General features: G+C 37.1%; 4 protein-coding genes across 9 annotated transcripts; all 4 read right to left on the bottom strand.

Moving 5' to 3' along the window:
* Positions 3,206 to 8,523, bottom strand: LOC109713033 (putative receptor-like protein kinase At4g00960). Of its 6 annotated transcripts, none has more exons than XR_002217033.1 (9): positions 8,105 to 8,523; positions 6,821 to 7,269; positions 6,247 to 6,387; positions 6,026 to 6,159; positions 5,540 to 5,750; positions 5,048 to 5,285; positions 4,810 to 4,960; positions 3,918 to 4,259; positions 3,577 to 3,716 (listed from the first exon to the last, which is right to left on the bottom strand). XR_002217033.1 is itself a non-coding variant. In XM_020236951.1 (8 exons), exons 1-8 carry the CDS (start codon positions 8,452 to 8,454, stop codon positions 3,375 to 3,377), a joined length of 2,016 nt encoding a protein of 671 aa, XP_020092540.1. In that variant the 5' UTR covers positions 8,455 to 8,523; the 3' UTR covers positions 3,206 to 3,374. The 6 variants fall into 6 exon arrangements, 4 of the variants coding, with proteins under 4 accessions (XP_020092540.1, XP_020092543.1, XP_020092541.1 ...); XR_002217034.1 differs by having other exon boundaries at positions 3,581 to 3,716; positions 3,968 to 4,259; XM_020236951.1 differs by lacking the exon at positions 3,918 to 4,259 and having other exon boundaries at positions 3,206 to 3,716.
* On the bottom strand, positions 11,075 to 14,422 carry LOC109713039 (cysteine-rich receptor-like protein kinase 7). The gene is made up of 7 exons (XM_020236962.1): positions 14,342 to 14,422; positions 13,330 to 13,455; positions 13,104 to 13,213; positions 12,435 to 12,642; positions 11,964 to 12,201; positions 11,720 to 11,870; positions 11,075 to 11,606 (listed from the first exon to the last, which is right to left on the bottom strand). Exons 2-7 carry the CDS (start codon positions 13,355 to 13,357, stop codon positions 11,298 to 11,300), a joined length of 1,044 nt encoding a protein of 347 aa, XP_020092551.1. The 5' UTR covers positions 13,358 to 13,455; positions 14,342 to 14,422; the 3' UTR covers positions 11,075 to 11,297.
* LOC109713294 (cysteine-rich repeat secretory protein 38-like) lies at positions 14,460 to 15,311 on the bottom strand. Its single transcript, XM_020237297.1, has 2 exons — positions 14,959 to 15,311; positions 14,460 to 14,820 (listed from the first exon to the last, which is right to left on the bottom strand). Exons 1-2 carry the CDS (start codon positions 15,309 to 15,311, stop codon positions 14,460 to 14,462), a joined length of 714 nt encoding a protein of 237 aa, XP_020092886.1.
* On the bottom strand, positions 17,116 to 21,023 carry LOC109713032 (putative receptor-like protein kinase At4g00960). The gene is made up of 7 exons (XM_020236949.1): positions 20,144 to 21,023; positions 19,392 to 19,529; positions 19,170 to 19,303; positions 18,630 to 18,840; positions 18,127 to 18,367; positions 17,863 to 18,013; positions 17,116 to 17,564 (listed from the first exon to the last, which is right to left on the bottom strand). Exons 1-7 carry the CDS (start codon positions 21,006 to 21,008, stop codon positions 17,244 to 17,246), a joined length of 2,061 nt encoding a protein of 686 aa, XP_020092538.1. The 5' UTR covers positions 21,009 to 21,023; the 3' UTR covers positions 17,116 to 17,243.

The following is a 21,195-nucleotide window of genomic DNA, read 5'->3' as shown; positions in this document are numbered from 1 at the left end:
TTAAATTAGAGTAGGATTACTGTACTATTAAAAGTACAATAGTTGCTCTGCTCCTAAGTTTCTAATCATTCATTAATTTTGATGAACGATTAGGGTGAGAAAGAGAAGAAAAATTGGAAAGATATTGAAAAATAAGAGAAATTGAGAAACCTAAATTTTTCTCCAATTCCTCTTCTCTTTTTCATCCTAATTATTCATCAAAATTGATGAATAGTTAGAAACTTAGAAATATACGGGTTACTATGCTCTTAATAGTACAATAGTCATGCTCTATAATTTATATCTACTTTTTAAATATACAGATAGTATTACTCTTATTTCACATGCATAATAAGAATTTCATCATATATTGACAGATAGTGTGTCGTCTCCTAACTTCAAAATATCTACTTATCTTATTATATAAACTCTTATTAGCATTCGGTTATTATCTTGAAAGAATGTAGTATTCTACTGCTTCATTCATCAAAAAAATAAATTTAGCTAGTATTCGGTTATTATCGCTTTGTACTACTTCCAATAAGAAAATTGTTACGATAAAAACAAAAAAAATTCTAATTAGTCCGGCGTGAAAATACCGACTCAATGTACATTGGCTTCTGCAATACATGATCCGTTAAGTTAATCCTTGCTTCTAAGTTCTTAAAGTCATTATGTAAAGATGGTAATTACGTATAAACAAATAAAAAGTTGAGTGTAGAGCGGGCATTAGATGTGCAGATTTCGATACACCGCGAGTTTCCGACTTGGACAGTATTAAAATTTTCATCATTAGATATTAATCTAATTAAAAACTAGATTTATACCTGTATATAATACATAAATATATGGCAATATATTTATAATAAGAGTACGTTTACTGTGTTTTCAAAAGCACAGAGACTTTTATATTTTTAAGTTATTTTCGACGATAGAACATCTTGATTCAGAGATTAGCTCCGTTAGATATAATCTATACTATTAGAATTGACTAAAAAGAAAATTATATAATTTTTTAATAATATTTACCAAGTAATCAAAGGGTTTTAAAAATGACTATTTTAATAGCCGATGTAACACGTTGCTAAGTTTAACGGTGTATAACAATTGAAATTAGATAAAATTTTAATAGACAATTTTATTTACTATTGAGAGTAAGATCAGTACTTTCGATTCGAAGCTTAAGTCTTTTATTACTATTTGTATGAGATTTTTATTTTTAATCGTTCATTTTTAGACTATTCGTTTACTAGATAAATAAATTCGAAAAATTATGAAATTTGGTTTCTAAATAGTTTTAATACAATAGATCATTTTTAATGAAACTGATCGCCGCATTAGATGTCCTATCATAAAAAACAACTCAAAACTACAAATACCTTCGTATTTTTTAAACGTAGTCAAGAGCTAGACTACTTTGCTTTTGAAAGCATAATAGTCTAACTCTTTGTAATAATTTAATAAGTAAGATTACTGTGCTATTAGAAGCACAACAGTTTTTGTATTCCTAACTTTCTAATCATTAATCAATTTTGATGGATAGCTAGGATGAGAGGGAGGGAAGAAAAATTAGAAAAAAATATTCAAAGAGTAGAGAAATTGGGACATCCAATTTTTTTTATTTTTTTTTTCTTATCTTAATCATCCATTAAACTTGATGAATGATTAGAAAGTTAGGAGCACAAGAAGAATTATACTTCTAATAATTGCTTAGATACCGACCGTCCCTAAAGCAAGTGGCAAAGAGCTTGGTGGCTGGTACCCGAGACCCAAGTTTGAATCCCAGTTGATTCACATTTCTAGCTAAATTTATTTCTAAATGAAATAAACGAAGCGGGTAGCGTGCTACCTATCTCATCAAAAAAAAAAAAAAAGAAAAAAAAAAAGCTTAGATGTGGGACCATTGACTGGTGGGCCGTTGGCTATTGAATTGACGGCTAGTCTACAAAAATTTGAGAAAAAGAGGTTCGTTTTCTTACCGCCGCTGGATGCGGTCGTTCGAAAGTCCAGCGTTAGTCCTGTCTGACGCGGTTTTCTAATTACAATTTTCTCAATCAAATTTGTTAAAACGCGTAGTGGTTTCTCCCGTCACCTTCCAATTCCAAAACGACCATTCTTTTTCCCTTTTTTATATAAAAAAAATAAATTAAAAACAGTTGTTGTTCAATATCATACAATTATTGAGAAGATTGATGGAGTAGAAAAATATGATATACTTAAGCTTAAGATCTAATATGCAACTATTCTTATGGAAAAGAGTTAAGAAATATTGCAAATATGCTGTGCTGCTGCAAAGAACAGGATATGGAATATTAACCTGCTGTTGGTGGAAAAATGGGGAACCGACGCATGATGCGCTCTAGTTTGATCCGCCAACTGTTGTCTCTCCGATTGAAGGTTGAATTCACTATAAGAAAATTTCAATATAAAAACACTTTTTATTCTATGTTTGGACGAAACGTCTTTAATTAAACGTCCAAACGATATGAGATTTTTATGAGATTTTTAGGTGTTCTACTATGATTTTTATGAGATTTTTATTTTCAGGTGTTTATTTTGTAACTATTGATTTTTATTTTCAGGTGTTTATTTTGTAACTATTCATCACTAAACAAATGATGTTAAAAAAAATTATAAAATTTTATTTTTAAGATAGTTTGAATAGTGTAAATTATGTCTAATAAAGTTGATTGTCGAATTGGATGTCTTATTATTGAAAATAATTAGAAAGTATGAAAACTTCTGTACTTCTAAAAATATACTTGCCTAATTTTAAAAATTAAAATAACTTTTAGTATAGAAATTAATTAAGACACAGGCTAAAATGCAAGAAAGTTTTCAAATTTTAGCCTACATCTATGCTATTATTAATTACATCTTCACTAGTTAAATAAATAAAAATGTTGAAACTTATATATGAATTATAGGCCATTTGAATTTAGCTATTGAGCCTTTCAAAATTTTAATTTTACTATATATCCAGCCTTTCAATTTGTTTGATTTGAATTAGTCAACGATAATTCGAATTCAAAATTTAAGTTAATTACTTAATATAATAAACTTGTAGTTGTGAGTTGAATGAAATATATTAACTAAATCTGTAGAATTAAACGACGTATTCAAATTTTAAAGTTAAAGTGCCGGTTGGCGTGCTCAAATCAAACAAATTGAAATATTATATAGTAAAATTAAAATTTTGAAAAATTGAATAATCAAATTCAAATGGTGGACAGTTAAGATAAGTTTCATATATTTTTACCAAAACAAAGAATCGAATGAAGTATTCAACGTTTGTGTAGATCTAAATTAATGATAATGCCTTCTGCTGCTCATTCGGCATGCACTACCACTCCAGTTCGGTATATTCAAATTGAATCTTCCCCAACTCTGAGGCCCTACCGCGCCTCGACTTCCGAAATGGAGATGTCGTTCGCCGACGCCGCCCTCGTCGTGCGCCTTTGCAGCACGCCGGACGCGTCGGTCTCGACCTCATCTGCGTTGCCTGCAATTGAGCCGTGCTGGATGACGAAAGCGGGGGCCGACGGGGCGGGAAGGGCGGAGGAGAGGCTGTTGAGCATGAGCACGACGGAGGCCATGCTCGGCCGGTCCGACGGGTCAGCCTGGACGCACAGCAGCCCAATGTGGATGCATCTCATCACGTCCTGCAGCCGGCACCGTCCCAAGATGCTCGGGTCGAGCACCTGGTGTGCAGTCCTTTGGCTCCAGTGCTTCCACACCTGGTTAAGAGAGTGCTTCAGTTACTAGCAGAACCAGACTAGATTGGTTCATGATTTATAATATTTCGAAAAATATTAAAATATTGTCTATTTTCTATTTGGAAATGATAAGTTTGTTGGTAATTTATCAAAGCATTTGGGTTGGGAGGTTGATAAGAATTAATATATGTATTTTTAATATAAGTTTGCAAAGGTGGCTACCGGATCAAACATGTTTTTTCTATGCCGTTAATTTGGAAAGTTGCGACCACCTCATGAGTTCCTGTGTCTTTGTTCGCTTCATTTTGCTGAGCATAGGTGGCTTGGAGGCTCTGTCTGATCCAGCGGACGATGTGAGAGACCTCTGGTCTAAATTTATTGATCTACGAGACGCCAAAGACAGACTTATTTCCCTCTCCCTTCTTTCTGCTATTTGGTGGGTCGTTTGGACGGAAAGGAATGGTTTAATTTTCCGAGAGATTGCCCCCAACCCTATTCGGTGCCTGGAACGGGCGAAACTGCTGCTTGACACCTGGATCGCTCCTTGTTGACCCTGCTGGATCCCTGCTGTTTGACGCCTGTCATTTTTACTCTTTCTTTCTTCCTCTTTTGGTTTTAGTTATTTGTCGCTTTTGCTTCCCTTACCCTCATTTCCTTTGTTTTTGGTTTTAGTCTCTTGTCGTTTTCGTTTCTTGTCTTTGTTATTCTGGCTTTTGACACTCTTTCCCCCGGCGGAGGTCCCGGCTGCCTCCATTATGTAAGCCTAATTCATTCTCTAAATGAATGAAGCAGGTAGCGTGCTACCTTTTTCTCAAAAATAATAGACTATCAATAATTTGCATCAAGCATGAAAATAAAAATATCTTCTGATATATAATAATCTAACATTTCTAGGAATCTACAATATCTTCTTTTTCCTTGTAGGCCCATTGATTGGGTCGCTTGGACTGGTCCAGTACTTTTCTCATCCTAATTACATGGGACGTTAATAAAACTTAGGTTTTTGAAATAGATCCGGACTCTATTTTTAAATGCGTCTCTTATTCGAATCCGGAATTTGTAAAACAAAAATATGTATGCCTTATCCACCAACTAAGGTATAGAAAATGCTTACATAGGATAGAAGGTCTTCGGCATAAATAGCTTCTTGAGAGCGGGCGTTCCTTCGTCCGGTCACAATCTCCAAAACCAACACACCATAACTGAAAACATCTGATTTTGCCGAGAAGTGTCCATGAATTACGTACTCTGGTGCCATGTATCCACTGCAATAAAAAAAAAAAAAAATTTAACATTATATAAACATCTCCTAATTAGGACAAAACAATTTGATGAATCCAAATGCGCTTAACTATGTTCCTGCAATCCGACTCGTGCTTCCTTTACTCGAATCAACATCAAAGAGCTTTGCCAGGCCAAAGTCAGAGATTTTAGGTATCATAAACCCATCCAACAAGATGTTACTCGCTTTCAAATCCCGGTGAATGATCTTTAGCCTCGAATCTTCGTGAAGATAGAGAAGTCCTCGACTGATTCCTTTGATGATTTGGTAACGTCTGTCCCAGTCTAATTGCTCGCGCCTCACAGAATCTGTTCCGTTTTGGTAAAATAGTGTTATATATTTAATTCTTAATTAACTTGTTCAGTTAATAAGAACATTTTTCATCATGCAGCAAGTTTCAAAGCCCTAAAAGTAAGAAAACCTATTATAGATAGAAGCACAACTGACTCGTGACAAATGTACTCCACTTATCAAAACAAGTATACGAGTACACTTCTATTTAATAAAGGCTAATTCAAATCAAATAGCAATATCAATAAACAATCTATGTGGTGGACTATACCAAAGAGAAACTTATCAAGGCTTCTGTTGGGCAGGTACTCATAGACAAGGAGCTTTTCTTGCTCTTCCAAGCAGCAACCAATTAATCCCACCAGATTCCTATGCTGAAGTTTTGCCACAAGCACCACCTCATTTTTCAGCTCAGCTAGCCCCTGCACTGAGCTCATCGACAGCCTCTTCACTGCTATTTCTTGTCCATCTTGTAGTGTCCCCTGCATGCAAATGTGACATAGTCACATTCAATAATGAAGAGGAAATTACTCACATTGGAGCACTTGAAATATGTTGAATATATAATATTAAAATACCATTTTATGGTAGATTAAGCTTTTAGAAATAAATAATGATCGTTTCACATGGTATTAGAACAGAAAGTCTCTTGAGCTCGAATTACATCGAGCCCGTAGTTTCGTGAGAAAGAGTGTTGAATGTATACTATTACAATAGAGACAAATAGTTGATTCACAAAGGAAAAGTATATTTTTACCTTGTACACTGGGCCAAATCCACCTTCACCAAGCTTATTTGCTTCAGAAAAGTTGCTTGTTGCAGCTCTTAATGTTGTCAAATCGAACAAAAGAGCTTTTGCCATTCTAATTTCCTGCTCATCTCCTCCATTTGCTTTGTGAAAAGCAAGATCTTAGTACATGATGATTAATGAAGTTTTATATATTTGCATGTTAAGATACAGTTATGCGTGCAACTTACTGATCAGAGCATTTCTTTCTGGTTTTCTTCGTTTCCTTCTTATTATTCTCAGGCAGAGATAAATAACAGAGAGGAGCAGCAAAGCAGCAGCAACTATAGAAATGGCAACAATAATAATTGTCTTTGTACTTCTATTGATTCCTGCACCAAGAACAAGTAATCTTACTCAGTTCTTGAAATCATACTACAAGAAAATTAATATTTTATGGAGAAAAAATAGCCAAAAAAAATAAAAATTTACTAATTAAAAGTCTTTTTGTCCAAAGTTGAAGCTCTCCCTCGTGTTACCTCATATCACTGCCCCGTTCTCTTATACATGTAAATCTTTTAATGTTATGAAATGCATTTAATAAATTAAATTCTAATTGTGCAGCTACTATGGTAGCTAGGGTTTAACACATCTTGCATGGTTAGATAGTGATTTTTGAAACTTAAAAACAGGATTAAACTGAAGAAACCAATTATACATTGAATCTATTCTGTCTAAATTAATAGAGCTGAAAATAGGTATGAAATACAAGATACGAACTGTACGTGTTGCAGTAAAAATCACACTTTAAAGGCTCGGACTTACCGCTCGCCTTGGGTGGTGCAGCTGCGTTTGCCTCGGACGGCGCCGCCGCATTTTGTAGCGCCGACGCATTGTAAAACTGATACAGCTCGTACCTGAGGACGCAGTTTCTTCCGAGCACCCTCCCCCCCTGGTTCCCATCGCAGCAACTTAGGATATCCTCCACAAAAGTCCTTAAGCATCTGTAGCAATCAACGCTATACAAGTCTCTCGTGCACTGCGCCATCCCGTAGATTTTATTGGATTCGGTGAAGTTCACCTCGCCAAAGGCGAACATCTCCGGTGATTGTGCGGCGGTGACCGTGAGGTTGTCCATCAGCCTCCCTAGCAAGTTGTCGAACAGCTGCGGCTGCGTCGACACCTTGGCCGGAGTTGGCATGCATATGTTGAACGAACTGTCGAGCACCGAGAAGATGCTGATGTTGTTGTAGCGGAGCATGCAGCTGTCGTACCTGTTGTTGAGTATAAACGATTACGACACTTAGATCTTGTTAAAATCGGAACGGCGAAAAATAGATCTAGAAAATAACTTAATGCAAAAAAAGAAAAGATAAGCGGAAAGAACACACCGATAATTACGTGGTTCGGCCAACGGCCTACGTCCACGGGCGAAGACGGAGCAAATAATTTATTAATGTCGAAAAAGGCGGAGTACAACGAGAATCTCCCAAAAGACCAAAACTTAATTAGATCGGAAACGCCGCAACAAGCAACTCCGGAAAAATAAGTCGGCTCCTCAACCGTACGGATGGACCACAAAACTTAATTAATCTGCATGGTCTCTCCTTTAATTAGATCTCCAAAGAGGGATCCCCGCAACGTGATCACTAGCCCCAAATAAGCACGAAGTGCGGCTTGGACTTAATTATAAACTTAATTAGGCTTGGCTTCACTGTAGAAATCCGGCTTCATCTGTACAGACCATCAACATGCTCTTAATCAAGTTTGCATGGCTTCTTAATTTTGGTCGCGACCTCATTAACTTGGCCGTAGCATGTATATATAATACATGTCTTCTAATTAGAGTCTAATTCTAATTCAATTAGAATTACACTTCTAATTATAATCCATATATGCCAAATTAAATCTAAATAATATCTAATCCCGATTAGATTAGGATTTATTCTCAATTTAGATAACTACAAATCTAAACCAAAAATAACAGATCTACGTAGCCTCATTTAATTTCCTTGTATTTATCCCAAACGATGAATTAGAAAAAAAACACTACTCTCGAATTGATTAAGATTTTAGAGAAAAGCGGTCTGTGTCACGGTGCATATATACCATATCACCGACCCGGCACCGTGTGGGCATTCGGCAACAATATCGTTAGTGGCGTTCTTCAAGCAGCTCAAGCAGTCGGCAGAAGAGACGTCGCCGCGGCAGAGGGCGAGGCCGTGGACTTGATCGGGTCCCGCTTGACCGACAGTGGTGTTGGCGAAGCCGGAGGGGGCTGCGGCGGAGGGGAGGGAGGAGAGGGCACGGTCGAGGTTAGCCTGGAAGGTGCTGTTGGCCGTGTAGTTCGCGTCGGCGCGGCAAAAGTTGCCTAGAGGCTCATCTGATCTTGCTACAGGTGAAATGCAGAGAATAATAAGAAGGCGTAGGAGGAGAAAGAAATGAGATGATGATTCCATAGTTGCCTTAATTATTACAAAGTGGTAACAATTGAATGCTAATCCTGAGATGTTGTTATGGTAAAATGGGAGTACAGTTCCTGTTTTGCTCGTGGAACAGACGATGATGTAGCGTTGCCACGGTCGACGTTTGGCCACGTCTACCGTGGTTGGATTGTACGGGTCCGAAAGTCTAAGGCAGATTTTTTTTTTTACAATTTTCTCGATCGAATCTGTTCAACAACATCATACGACTGTTGAAAAGCTTGACAGAGTAAAAAGCAGGACATATTTAAGCTTCAGATCTAATAACATTGTAATAGCCTATATTATATTATATTATTGAATGCATCTTGTCAACGGCGTGGATTAAGAAAATTTGCAAATGTACGTTACCGTGCTACCCCACATTAGAAGGAACAGAAATTTGATGGCCCGGCCAATTTCATTTTCTGTTCACGCGTAGGCGGAGAGTGTTCCAAACTCTCGCTTCCGTCTTCACTGTCTCTGCAGTTTTGTTATTATTATTATTATTATTATTATTTTGGGAAGCTAAAGACAGCAAGGAAGTAAGCCGCACAATTGGTTCATTTTTTTAAAAAAAAGACAAATATAAAGTAATTAAATTTTGAAATTGAAATTTCAAAAATCAAATCCTTAACATTTCTCGCCAGAAATTTAAATTTTAAAACAGATCGTGGCATATTCGAGCTAGATTGACCAATTTGATAGTCTGGTGGTGGGTCCTCTGGGATATAAAGAATAGTGTTATTTTCAGAGATGCTTATGCAGATTCTCTAACGACGGTTGTTACCATCAGACGGTTAGCTGTACAGTGAAAGAATATTCTCTCATCTAAAAGCCAACTCACTTAGTGTTTTTTTTTTTTTTTTTTGGATAAACTTCAAATATCATTCCTATGGTTTCACACTTTCTCACTTTAGTACTATATGATTTAAAGTGTATCAAGTTAGTACCCTGTGGTTTCATTTTTTTCTTTTCGTAAGCTCCTCCGTTAATTTTTCGTTAAATTATATACGAAAAACTTCAGATACCCCACCTAGATTTTGACTATTCACTTTAGTATCTTTTACTTTTAATTTTGTCACTGATTTAACGAAAAAAAAATAGTGGAATGAACAAAAAAAAATAAAGTCATAGAATACTAAATTGATACACTTTAAATCACAGAATACTAAAATGAGAAAGTACGAAATCAGAAGGGTGATATTTCTTTCTTTTTTTTTTTTCGATGCTTCGGTCGAGATTTTTTTTTACCTCACCCATATTGTTTAATTCATATTTTTAATAAATAAAATATATCGCATATTATCTTTTTCAAAAAAAAAAATTTTGTTGGTGTGTTTACTGTTTTTTCCCTCTTGTCCAACCGGTTTGACAAGTCCTGATAATTCCATGCCATGGAAAAACTCAAAAAAGTAGAAAAGAAAATATGTGTACACATTTTTTTTTTTTCATTTAAAAATTATGCGGTGGCCGGCTAAGTCCCTACGAATAATTTTTTTTAAAAAAATTATGGTTCAATACATCACGTAAATTCTAATTCTAATGCTTAATTTTTAAAATAAATAATTGAGATGTGATATAATTCTAATGATGGTCAGTTTTTAAGGCATAGGTATCAATCAGCTGGTACGCATTTACAGAGTATTATGGTCTTTACTGAGTATTTTGGTTCATAAGATCCATAGTTGGTCTTTCCCAACTATACCTTTATGAACTTGTTAAATACTTTGGCAATAATTGAAATATAAATTACATCCAAACAGCGAATTTAATTTGAAAAAAACATATAAAGCTAAATTTTGAATCAAATTCAATTGTTTATAAAATACAAAACGCAAATTCAAAGTAAAAATTTTAGTTCAAATTCAAAATTTCAATTTAAATCAACAATTAAAATTTGGTTTTAAGATTAAAAATACGATTTAGATTCAAACACAGATGTTGGATTTAAATTTTAAAATGAAAATTTTACATTATAGTGCCATATTCAAAAATCAAATTTAAATTCAATATTTTTTTTAGTTGGATACTTAACAGATTGGAGATTATTTAATTTGGTAAATAACAAAATTAAATAAGAAATTTAAAAAATTTATAGCACACTAACAAATTTGGTATATGCTAATAATTTATTTTCAATATCGTTCTATTGATTAATCTAAGTTGGTAACCTATTCACTAATTAACGGTTAGATTTCAATACTTATGTTGTATTTAAAGATTCCTCTTTAAAAAAAAAAAGAAAACAAAAGTACAAAGACCATGAAAACTTTAGCTCTTTTAGTGCAGGTGGACTTTATTTTAATAATAATTAGACATTCTAAATTTTACAAGTAGTTTAGTAGAATCATCTCCTTAATCAAAATTATTTATTACATTGTCATTTTGTTCTGATTGTCATATACGTAGTTTTGTAATATTTGAAAATTTCAATTTTCTAAATTTTATCAAAGATCCTGATGTGTGAATATATTAAAAAAAAATGTTGCAAATGTGTCATGCTGTTCTGCAGAAGAAAAAGCCTGAAAAGTGAGAACAATGGCAACAACAAAGAGTATTTACGCACAAGACAAAGGATACACGCACCCTACAGGTCCACAGCATAATCATACAAACATTAACCAAATGCGAGCCACTTGAAGTAACGATTAAAGTTTTGAATCAGACATCTCAATAAACTGAAATTGTTTCTTCAACTGCATATTGGTAGCCTGGGCTCAGCTTCTGAAGCATTTTACCACAATTTTCAGAAATACAAAAATTGAACTAATTTGGAATGCGAAATGAAGTACTTCACCTCCAGAGAAAATTTACGGGAGAACTAAAACCTTTGTAGCCTACACGGTTTGTCGTTCTTGAACGTCCCTGTATGTATCGAATAGCGCTTGTTCTTGTTCGGGTGAGCTAATAACTATGCTGTTGTCAAGCACTGGTGCGTACCCAGGCTCGCACGGTTGTTTCGATATCTCATTGGGACTATCGAGCATGGATGAGACTTGACTCATGCTGGGTCGCTTTGTGCGGTCATGTTGCGCACAAAGTAGCCCAATCTGAATGCATTTTAATGCTTCGTCTTGTTCATACAGATTACCTAAACTTTTATCGACGACATCTAGTCCCTTCCCATTTCTCCAGTGTTTCCATACCTATCAAACAAAATGGCTTAGCAATCAAGGGACATATGTTGCCCGGTGCAATAAAGAGGTCAGCATCACGAATTATACACAGATGTTCAATCTTTAGTTAGATGAATACTTACATAGGTTGAAAGATACAGAGCGTCGCTTGATCCTTCAAATTCACTGTTTCTTTCTCCAGTTACAATCTCTAAGACCAGTATACCGTAGCTATATACGTCGGATTGCTTCGAAAATTGCCCCTTATTGTAATATTCAGGTGCCATATATCCTCTGCCGCGAGGCAATAAAGAAACGTGAGATTACACCATGTTGTAGAAAAGCTTCTTGTCACAAAATAATTTAGGAAATGACGATTCTACTTACAATGTGCCACCATTTTTTCTAGTGATTTCGTGGGTTCTATCGCGGCCCAAAAGCTTTGCGAGGCCAAAATCTGCAATTTTAGGATTCATGTCCTTATCAAGCAAGATATTACTTGCTTTCAGATCTCGATGGATGATCGTCAGCTGTGAATCTTCATGAAGGTAAAGAAGACCTCGACAGACTCCTCTGACGATCATGTAGCGCGTTCGCCACTCCAGTTGTGCTCGCCTGTTGGGGTCTGTTGCATCCAAGACAAATTCGGTAACAAATTTTCTATAGGCTTGAGAAAAGGTCTCACACTGAAGAAAATCTTTGAATGTGGAATATCGCAATTGTCAATTGGACCATGATCAGTAGCTGAACCAAAAGCATCAACTGCCAAAGTTGCAAACTGCTACTGCTCAAGTAAAACACCATGTAATTACTGATCCTTATTACATGTAACATGACACTGATGCAGGGTCTGCTTACCGAATAAGTAGTTGTCTAGACTTTTGTTGGGCAGATATTCGCAGACTAGAAGCATCTCCATTTTTTCATAGCAAAAGCCGATCAATTTGACAAGATTTGGATGCTCAACCATCGCAATCAAGACGATAAACCCCAGCTCTGTTATCCCCTGATGCAAGGCTCCTGAAAACCTCTTCACTGCTATTTCTCGTCCGTCCGGCAGCGTTCCCTGTATTCACAACCAACGCTGTATTAGATACTAGCGGCAAAGAGCCGTCAACGAGTCGAACACGAGCGAGCTAGGGCTGAGATCCGCTCGAGATTAAAACGAGCGGAGATGATCCAGCTTGTTATTGGCTGGAAATTAATTCTATTTGGCTCGAAATTATTTTGAGGGATATTGAATTAAACTTTAGTAAAGTAGTAATATCATCTAATACTAATTAATTTATTAATATTGAAGCTTTTTTGGCATTTAGCATTACTAGTTAATACTAAATTTAAAAGTCATGCCGACAAAAAATAGAAACATAAAAATAGTGTTCAAATTCACAACATATCAATCTTAAAATAATATTTAACTATATCTATATGAACACGATAGCACCCATGTAACAGTCGTATATATGCATGCAGAGACACTGTTGCAACTCAAAAATTACAGGTAGGATTTCAGCTAGAGATTATTACCTTGTAGACCATTCCAGCTCCACCGCTTCCAAGCTTATTTTGAATAGAGAAGTTATTTGTGGCGGTACAAAGCGTTTTCAGATCAAACGATATGGACCCGATCTTTTTATCTGCAGCATCCCAGCACCCAATATTATATATTGACGTAAGTAAACTCAAGTAATGATGAAAAAAAGAAAAACAAATGCCTCAGATACTTGACTTGGAAATGTAACGAGTAACTTACTTTGCGCATCTCTACCTTGTTTACGCATCAGTAGATAAATGCAAAGGCCGAAGAGAACAATCGCCACTCCAGTACCCACAGGAACAGTAGTTATAGGAACAAGTTTCGTTGTGTGTTTACCGTTTCCTACAAAAGCATAATTTCTACCTGTTAGCTTTCCATTTGAAATGATTTTGCAAAATGAAGCTGATCGAGAATCCTGATTTTAGATTATTTTTTTTTTTACAACGCTCCTTAAAACTTAAAATGGTACCAAAGATTAATAGGACAGGTGCGCATAAGGTTTTTTCTTTTTTTTTTTTTTCTTTTTGAGAGATAGGTAGCTTGCTACCCGCTTTATTTATTTCATTTAGAAATAAGTTTAGCTGGAAATATAAATCAATCAGGATTCGAACTTGAAACCTCGGATATCAACCACCAAGTTCTTTACCACCGACTCTAGGGACAATCGGGAAGGTAACTTAATTGTATAGAAGCAACGCTCTTAGGAGGCTTGGATGATCATATTATCTAAGATTCATAGGTATTAAAAAATTTAAGCCAATTTCATTCATATTGATGGAATTATTTACAGTTGTATAATTCTTACATTTGGATTGCACAGCTATTTCATCGAAATTTGCTAAGATTATAAAATTATTGTATTTGATTTAATAGTAACATCTCAGTCATGTAGATAGATGATATATATAGTTTTTCAAAATTACTCTTGTACTTAAAAATTTTATTTATCTATTAAATTTAAAATTTTGAATTCATATTTTGAATTTAAATTTCAAAAATTTAAAATTTGGACAAATTCAAAAACTAAATTTAAATCTAAGTTTCTGATTAAAATTGAAATTAAGAATAGTCTGAAAAGATCTGAAAAACTGTTCAGATTCCCTGCAGTTGGGATTAAGAGATACTCACGGAGTCCTCATTCGTTGAGTTGACACAGTCTAAATTTATGAAGAATACGAAATACGAACAGCGTCGCAAACGAAATCACACTTAAAAGACTCCGACTTACCACTGCTACTTGCTGCATTTCCCGCCGGCGTCAGCGTCGGCGGCGGCGGCGGCGGTGCCGTCACGTTTTGCACCGCCACAGTATGCACCGCCGACGAATTATAAAACTGAAAAAACTCCTATCGGATGCCGCAGTTGCTTCCAAACAACCTCCCCCCCTCCTTCCCACCGCAGCAGCTTGGGATACTCCCCACATAGTCCCTTAAGCATCTGTAACAATCAGCACTATACAAGTCTCTCGTGCACTGCGCCATCCCGTAGATTTTATTGGATTCGGTGAAGTTCACCTCGCCGAAGGCGAACATCTGCGGTGATTGCGCCGCGGTCTTCGTGACGGTGTCCATCAACTTTCCTAGCAGTTCGTCGAACAGCTGTGGCTGCGTCACGTTGTTTGGGTTCGGAATGCATTCGTTGAAGGATGACATGTCGAGTGCGGAGAAGATGCTGAGGTTGTCGTAGCGGAGCATGCACTCGTCGTACCTGTTGAGCATAATTCATTCAAACCACTAAATATTGGTGTTTCAAATCCGTCAATATATTTGACGCGTGATGAATTAAAACTCCGCTTTCTAGTCGATCAAGGTTTTGGAGAAAAACGGTTGTTTTACGGTAAGGCACCATATCGTCGATCCTGCATCGTGCGGACATTCGGCGACGATATCTTTCGTAGCGTTCTTCAAGCAAGTCAAGCAGTCGGCAGGAGAGATGTCGCCGCGGCAGAGGGCGAGGCCATGGACTTGATCGGGTCCTGCTCGACCGACAGTGGTGTTGGCGAAGCCGGAGGGGGCGGCGGCGGAGGGGAGGGAGGAGAGGACGAGGTCGAGGTTCGCCTGGAAGGTGCCGTTGGCCGCGTAGCTCGCATCGGCGCGACAAAACTTGTTTAGAGGTTCGTCTGAATTTGCTCTAGGAGTAATAGAGAATAGAATAATAAGAAGGCTTACCAGTTGGAGGAATTGAGATGATGATTTCATAGTCTCCTTGTTGCAAGTGATAGCACTTGAATGCTAATGAGATGTTATAACAAAGTAACACGACGCAGTGGGCGGGCCTGTTTTGCGCTTGGAAAAAATGTTGCAGTGTTGGGACCGTTGACTTGACCTCCCCGGCTACCACTTGCATCCGAAAAAAAAAAAAAAAAAAAAAAAAAACCGAAAAAAGCCGATTCTTTTATCACTGTGGTTTAAATGCATGGATTCGAAAGTCCTGGGCAGGTCAACCCTAGCTAGCGTAGTCTTTTATCACAATTTTCCCAATCAAAGTTATTGACGTAGAAGTATTGCAAAAGTATTGTGATTGATAATACAATAATATATAATTAAAATTTTATATTATTTTTATATTAATAATTTGTCAATATTTAACTAATTGAATTGAATCGTAAAACTTAATTACAGTAGTTTAAAAATTAATAAAATAAAATTTGATAACCAAAATATCACTTGCCTCATCGCTCAAGAATAAATTATTAACGTAGGCAACTATTCTTATGGGAGCTGAAAGAAATTACAAATGTGCTGTGCTGCGATACGTTAGAAGGAATTGAAATTTTATAGCGAAGACGATTCTATTTGCTGTTTATATAGATGGAGAACAGTGTTTCAAAGTCTCATGAATGATGAATTAAGTAGCCTTGCTTCCATCTTGATTATTTATTTATATATATTTTCCGAGTAAGAAAGGTAGCAAATAATCCGCCGTATTTAGTTTTTAGAAATGATCTAAGTTAAAAATATAAATAAATTAGACACTTCAAATATTAATTATTATTAAATTTTTAGCCAATTGTATTAGATACAATCTATATGTTTCGATATATTTTTAGCAGGAATTTTATTACGAGAAGCCATTATTAGAAAATGGACCACGGCAGAAGAAGAAGTGGTGTTCACGCGGTCCATTGTTTTTAATTTCTCCTTTTCCAGGCGTGCACACTGGTTTGACTGGCCCGCATTATTCCAAGGCAGACCTTTGGCTCTTTTGCTAAACAGTCAAACTTTTAATTTGAACATTTAAATTTTCAAAATTTTATTAAAAATTTAATAGATTATTTTTTTCAATCGAAGTTATTAATTATATAGTCATTTAATCTCATGTCAAGTACACAAGTAATTTTATAAGACTTCAAAATGTAACAAAATATATATTTTTCTTTTGTAATTTTGATAATTAAACATGAGTGGTAGAAGAATAGGATAAATCTCCTTTGATTTTTGTTTTTTTTTGTATATATTAAAAAAATTATTTTTTAAAATTTTATAAGATTATATGCACAACATACAATCAAAAAGACTGTATAATTAATAACTTCTATTGGAGAGAGAAACTTGTGAACTATTTAATAAAGTCCAGAAAGTCGGTCTAATTGTTTTTGTTTTGAGAAAAAGGTAGCACGCTACCAGCTTCATTTATTAGATAGATGAACTAGGCTACAAGGATGAGGCATCCTGAACTCGGATTAAAAGAAAAAAAAAAAAAAACTCAGTTAAGCTGGCAGAATAAAATGATCACTCCTTCACTAACTGCTTAAGATTGTGTATGGCTAGCCTAAGGTTCGGTCAGATTCTCTTAAAGATCGTATTATTTCTGATCTTTCAAATAATCCATCAGCAGCCTACTAAATCGGTTAGTCGGTTGAATTGTTAAAAATAGAAAAATGAGAGCAATACTGTTTCTACATCAAAAGAATGGGTGATATATTTTCACCCTTCCTCCTCTAAGAATTGTACTTGCAACTCACTACAACTGTAAACTTATTTTTACAGCTGAATTTAATAATTATTCTATAATTTTAGATTTATTTAAAATAGTGATAAAGTGCATGATAAAAATTGACATAATTGAGAGGAAGGTGGCATGCCATCCGTTTCGTTTGTTTCTATTCAATATTCCCCAGCTCCAAGGCGCTACCGTGGCCCGAGTTCTGAAATGGAGACGTCGTTTGTCGACTGCAGCCCGCCGGGCGCATTGTTCTCGATCTCGTCAGTGTCGCCTGCAGTTGAGTCATGCAGAATGACGAAAGCAGGGGCCGAGGGGGCGGGGAGGGTGAAGGAGAGGCTGCTGAGCATGAGCACAACGGATGCCATGCTCGGCCGGTCCGACGGGTCCGCCTGGACGCACAGCAGCCCAATGTGGATGCATCTCAGCACGTCCTGCAACCGGCACCGCCCCGAAATGCTCGGGTCGAGCACCTGGTGTGCAGTCCCTTGGCTCCAGTGCCTCCACACCTATTTAAGAGAGAGCTGTAGTTAGCAGAAGAAAATCACCTCGATTTATTAAGAAAAAATCATCGTGACAGGGAGTGTCTAAGCCGTCAAAGTTTTCACCAGGTGCCTTCAAAATAATAGGGCGGTAAAATTAAAATTTTCAAAATTGAATACTCATTTATAAATGTTATGAAGAACTCTAGTAAATTTTTGGTTTTTAAAACTTGACTATATTATTGTCACCATCTCCTATCTGAACTGGGACCGTAAGTTAAAAATGAATACCTTATCAACTTATCAAGGTATAGAGAATGCTTACATAGGATAGAACGTCTTCTGAATGAACACTTTCTTGAGGGCGAGCATTTCTTCGTCCAGTCACAATCTCCAAAACCAACACACCATAACTAAAAACATCTGATTTTGTTGAGAAATGCCCGTGAGTTATATACTCCGGTGCCATATATCCGCTGCAATTAACAACCAAGTTTTAAGCATTAACATTATATGAGAATCTCGTTGGGAGAGAAACTCTGGTAAATCTTTTTTTCTTTGTTGAGTTTCGGGTGTAGGATGTGCTTACTATGTTCCCGCAATCCGACTCGTGTTTCCTTCGCTCACGTCGACGTCGAAGAGCTTTGCGAGACCAAAGTCGGAGATTTTAGGGGTCATAAAAGCATCCAACAAGATGTTACTCGCTTTCAGATCGCGGTGAACTATCTTTAGCCTCGAATCTTCATGGAGATAGAGAAGTCCTCGGCTGATCCCTTCGATGATCTTGTATCGTATAACCCAGTCTAATTGTTCACGCCTCACAGGATTTGCTTCATTTGAGAAAAATAGTGTTACATATATGGCATTTCTCAATTAACCGCTACAGTTAATAAGGACATTTTTAATCATACAGATAATTTCACAGCCCTAAAAAAGAAGGAAACTTATTTTAGAAGCAAGATAATTAATGACTTGTAAAAAGTGTAACCAAGTGAGTAAAACAAGTAAAAAAGAGTACTTGTATTGAATGAAGGCTTCTGCATGTGAAATATATGCGATATTAAAAAACAATTATGTTGTGATGAGCCATACCAAAGAGAAACTTGTCCAGGCTAGTGTTGGGGAGGTACTCATAGACAAGAAGCTTTTCTTGCTCTTCTAAGCAACAACCAAATAGCCTTACCAGATTCCTATGCTGAAGCTTTGCCACAAGCACCACCTCATTTTTCAGCTCAACGAGCCCCTGTACCGAGCTAATTGAGAGCCTCTTCACTGCTATTTCCTGCCCATCTTGTAGCATCCCCTGTTTTCAGTGTCATTTACAAATTTTAAAAATTTTATTTTATAGTATTATAAGTTTTTGAAAAAAAATTATTATTAATATGTATTACCAGAGCAAGAGGTACTCAGTCAATTAAAAAAGCTCAAGCTCATATATGAAAGAGAATGTTGGATACAAAATATTAAAATACTGTTTCCTAACTGCTAAAACTTTGTAGAGGCTAGTAGTTCTTAACATTTAGAACATTGAGGACAGAAAAGGAAACTGATAAATAAGCTAAATATATTTCCTTTTGCAGATTAGGTTGAAAATGTTAACTTGGAGCACTTAATTAGGAGTGGAGAATTCACCTTATACACTGGTCCAAATCCACCTTCTCCTAACTTATTTGCCTCTGAGAAGTTGCTTGTGGCAGCTCGTATTGTTGCCAAATCGAACAATAGAGATTCCGCGCTTCTAATTTCCTGCTCATCTCCTCCATTTGCTTCATGAAGAGCAGGATCTTAGTACAAAAGTGAATTTTTATGTTCACTGTGTGTGTTGAATTAAATATAGTTACGTGTGGAACTTACTGATCAGAGCATTTCTAACTGATTTTCTTTGTTTCTTTCTTCTTTTCACGAAAAGAGAGATAGCGGAGAGGAGCAACAATGCAGTAGCAACGACAGAACTGGCGACAATAATAATTGTCTTTGTAGTTCCATTAATTCCTGCACCAAGAGTAAGTGATCCTACTTAGTTCTCGAAATCCAACAGAAGGTAATTTTAGATTCAATTCATTCATATAATGTGTTTTCTTTTCCTTTAACCTGTAATATCAAAGCAAGTCGAGTTCTTAGTCTTTTTAGAAAAAAAAGAGTCGAATTATTTTAAATCAAATCAAGCAAAATGAGTCAGTTCATTCCGGTAACTAACAAAACTTCCATCTGCATATATACGCTTATAACTTCTAATGTTTTTACAGTTGTTAACCACTATATCTATTCAGTTGGTTAAGAACTTTGATGATTGGTATCTAAAATTTTAAATTTGAAGTCAATTGCCTTACATTTCAAGCCGAGTTCATTGTAAACAAAGTCTTTCAAAAGATTTTTATGTTTTAAGTACCACGTTGAAGACCATATTGTTTACATTCAAAGCAACGGTGGATGACTCTCGCACGTAATTAACAAAACAAAGGGGGCAAAAAATGTCCTGCAATTCTACCTACCTCACGTGAGTTAATGTGACCCCCACATGCCCCTACAGTAGGAATTTCCTACAACCCCCCAAAAGCAAATCCCACAGTGGAGAGAGTCAAGGAGGGAAAGAGACTTTGACTTACCTCCGCTACCCTTACCGCCCGTTCGACTGCTGCCATTGCCCGTATTCTGACCCGACCCTGCCGGCGGCGATGGCGTCCCATTGGATTGCGGAGGAGGTGGTGCCGTCTCGTTCTCGATGGCCGACAAATTATAAAACAGCGTCGGCTCAAAATGGACGACACAGTTCTCTCCGAAAATCCTCGCGCCGATCTTGGTTGCGCAGCACTGGGGGATGCTCCCGATGTAACTCGTCAAGCACCCATAGCAGTCGGCCGGCGACAGATCCCTCGTGCACTGCGCCAGCCCGTATATGTTATTAAAGCTCGTAAAGTTGACCTCCCCCACCGCGAATAACGGTGGCCGCCCCGCCCCATTGACCGCTTTCGTGGCCAAGTTATTCATCAGCTTCCCGAGCTGGTCATCGAACAGCTGCGGCTCCGTGACGTTCTGCATCTCGATTATGTATATCCGGAACGCGCTGTCAGCAACTCCGAAGAAGCTCTGGTTGGAGTAGCGCAGCATGCAGCCGTCGTACCACATGGTGTTCGACCTGCCGTGCGGGCACTTTACGACGGCATCTTGCGCGGCGGTAGTCAAGCAGGTGTTGCAGTCGGCAGAGGAGACGTCGCCGCGGCATAACGCGAGGCCGTAGACTTGGTCACCGCCGCTTGGACCGACCGTGGTGTTGTAGAAGCCGGACGGGGCGGCGGCGGAGGGAAGGGAAGACAGGAGGAGGTTGAGGTTGGACTGGTAGGTGCTGTTCGCCGTGTAGTTCGCGTTGGTGGGGCAGTCGACAGAGATGGGCTGGGATTTTGATGTGGGGGTGTGGAGGAGAATGAGGAGGAGGAGGGAGCACAGGAGGAAGGGGAGAGGGAGAGGCTCCATAGTTTTCTATTTTTCTCACAAGTAGGAAGGAATGACATTGCAACATGGGATTATATTGCGAAGGACACAATAATAATTAATAGACATTTGGATGTTGGACCATTGACTAGTGACCGTTGACTGCTGAATCGACGACGTGGCTTGTGCCGCACTTTTTTCTACGTCTACAAAACTTTTATTAGAAAAA

Source organism: Ananas comosus, linkage group 7 (genome assembly GCF_001540865.1).
Source record: "Ananas comosus cultivar F153 linkage group 7, ASM154086v1, whole genome shotgun sequence".
NCBI lineage: Eukaryota > Viridiplantae > Streptophyta > Magnoliopsida > Poales > Bromeliaceae > Ananas > Ananas comosus.
The sequence above is the reverse complement of the archived record's forward strand: the minus strand, read 5'-3'. Positions and strand labels throughout refer to the sequence as shown.

What these genes read in the sequence shown, in the direction of transcription:
- LOC109713032 (XM_020236949.1), bottom strand. Translation starts at nt 21,008, where the DNA reads ATGGAGCCTCTCCCTCTCCCCTTCCTCCTGTGCTCCCTCCTCCTCCTC. An exon ending in CCTGGACAAGTTTCTCTTTG is followed by an intron (nt 18,368 to 18,629) that starts GTATGGCTCATC and finishes TCTCAAATGAAG; the next exon opens with CAAATCCTGTGAGGCGTGAA. An exon ending in AGTCGGATTGCGGGAACATA is followed by an intron (nt 18,014 to 18,126) that starts GTAAGCACATCC and finishes TGTTAATTGCAG; the next exon opens with CGGATATATGGCACCGGAGT.
- LOC109713033 (XM_020236951.1), bottom strand. Translation starts at nt 8,454, where the DNA reads ATGGAATCATCATCTCATTTCTTTCTCCTCCTACGCCTTCTTATTATT. An exon ending in GGTGCCGGGTCGGTGATATG is followed by an intron (nt 7,270 to 8,104) that starts GTATATATGCAC and finishes ACTCAACAACAG; the next exon opens with GTACGACAGCTGCATGCTCC. An exon ending in GATTTGGCCCAGTGTACAAG is followed by an intron (nt 5,751 to 6,025) that starts GTAAAAATATAC and finishes ATTTGCATGCAG; the next exon opens with GGGACACTACAAGATGGACA.
- LOC109713039 (XM_020236962.1), bottom strand. Translation starts at nt 13,357, where the DNA reads ATGCGTAAACAAGGTAGAGATGCGCAAA. An exon ending in TCTAGACAACTACTTATTCG is followed by an intron (nt 12,202 to 12,434) that starts GTAAGCAGACCC and finishes TGGATGCAACAG; the next exon opens with ACCCCAACAGGCGAGCACAA. An exon ending in AGAAAAAATGGTGGCACATT is followed by an intron (nt 11,871 to 11,963) that starts GTAAGTAGAATC and finishes GCCTCGCGGCAG; the next exon opens with AGGATATATGGCACCTGAAT.
- LOC109713294 (XM_020237297.1), bottom strand. Translation starts at nt 15,311, where the DNA reads ATGAAATCATCATCTCAATTCCTCCAACTGGTAAGCCTTCTTATTATT. An exon ending in GATGCAGGATCGACGATATG is followed by an intron (nt 14,821 to 14,958) that starts GTGCCTTACCGT and finishes TATGCTCAACAG; the next exon opens with GTACGACGAGTGCATGCTCC.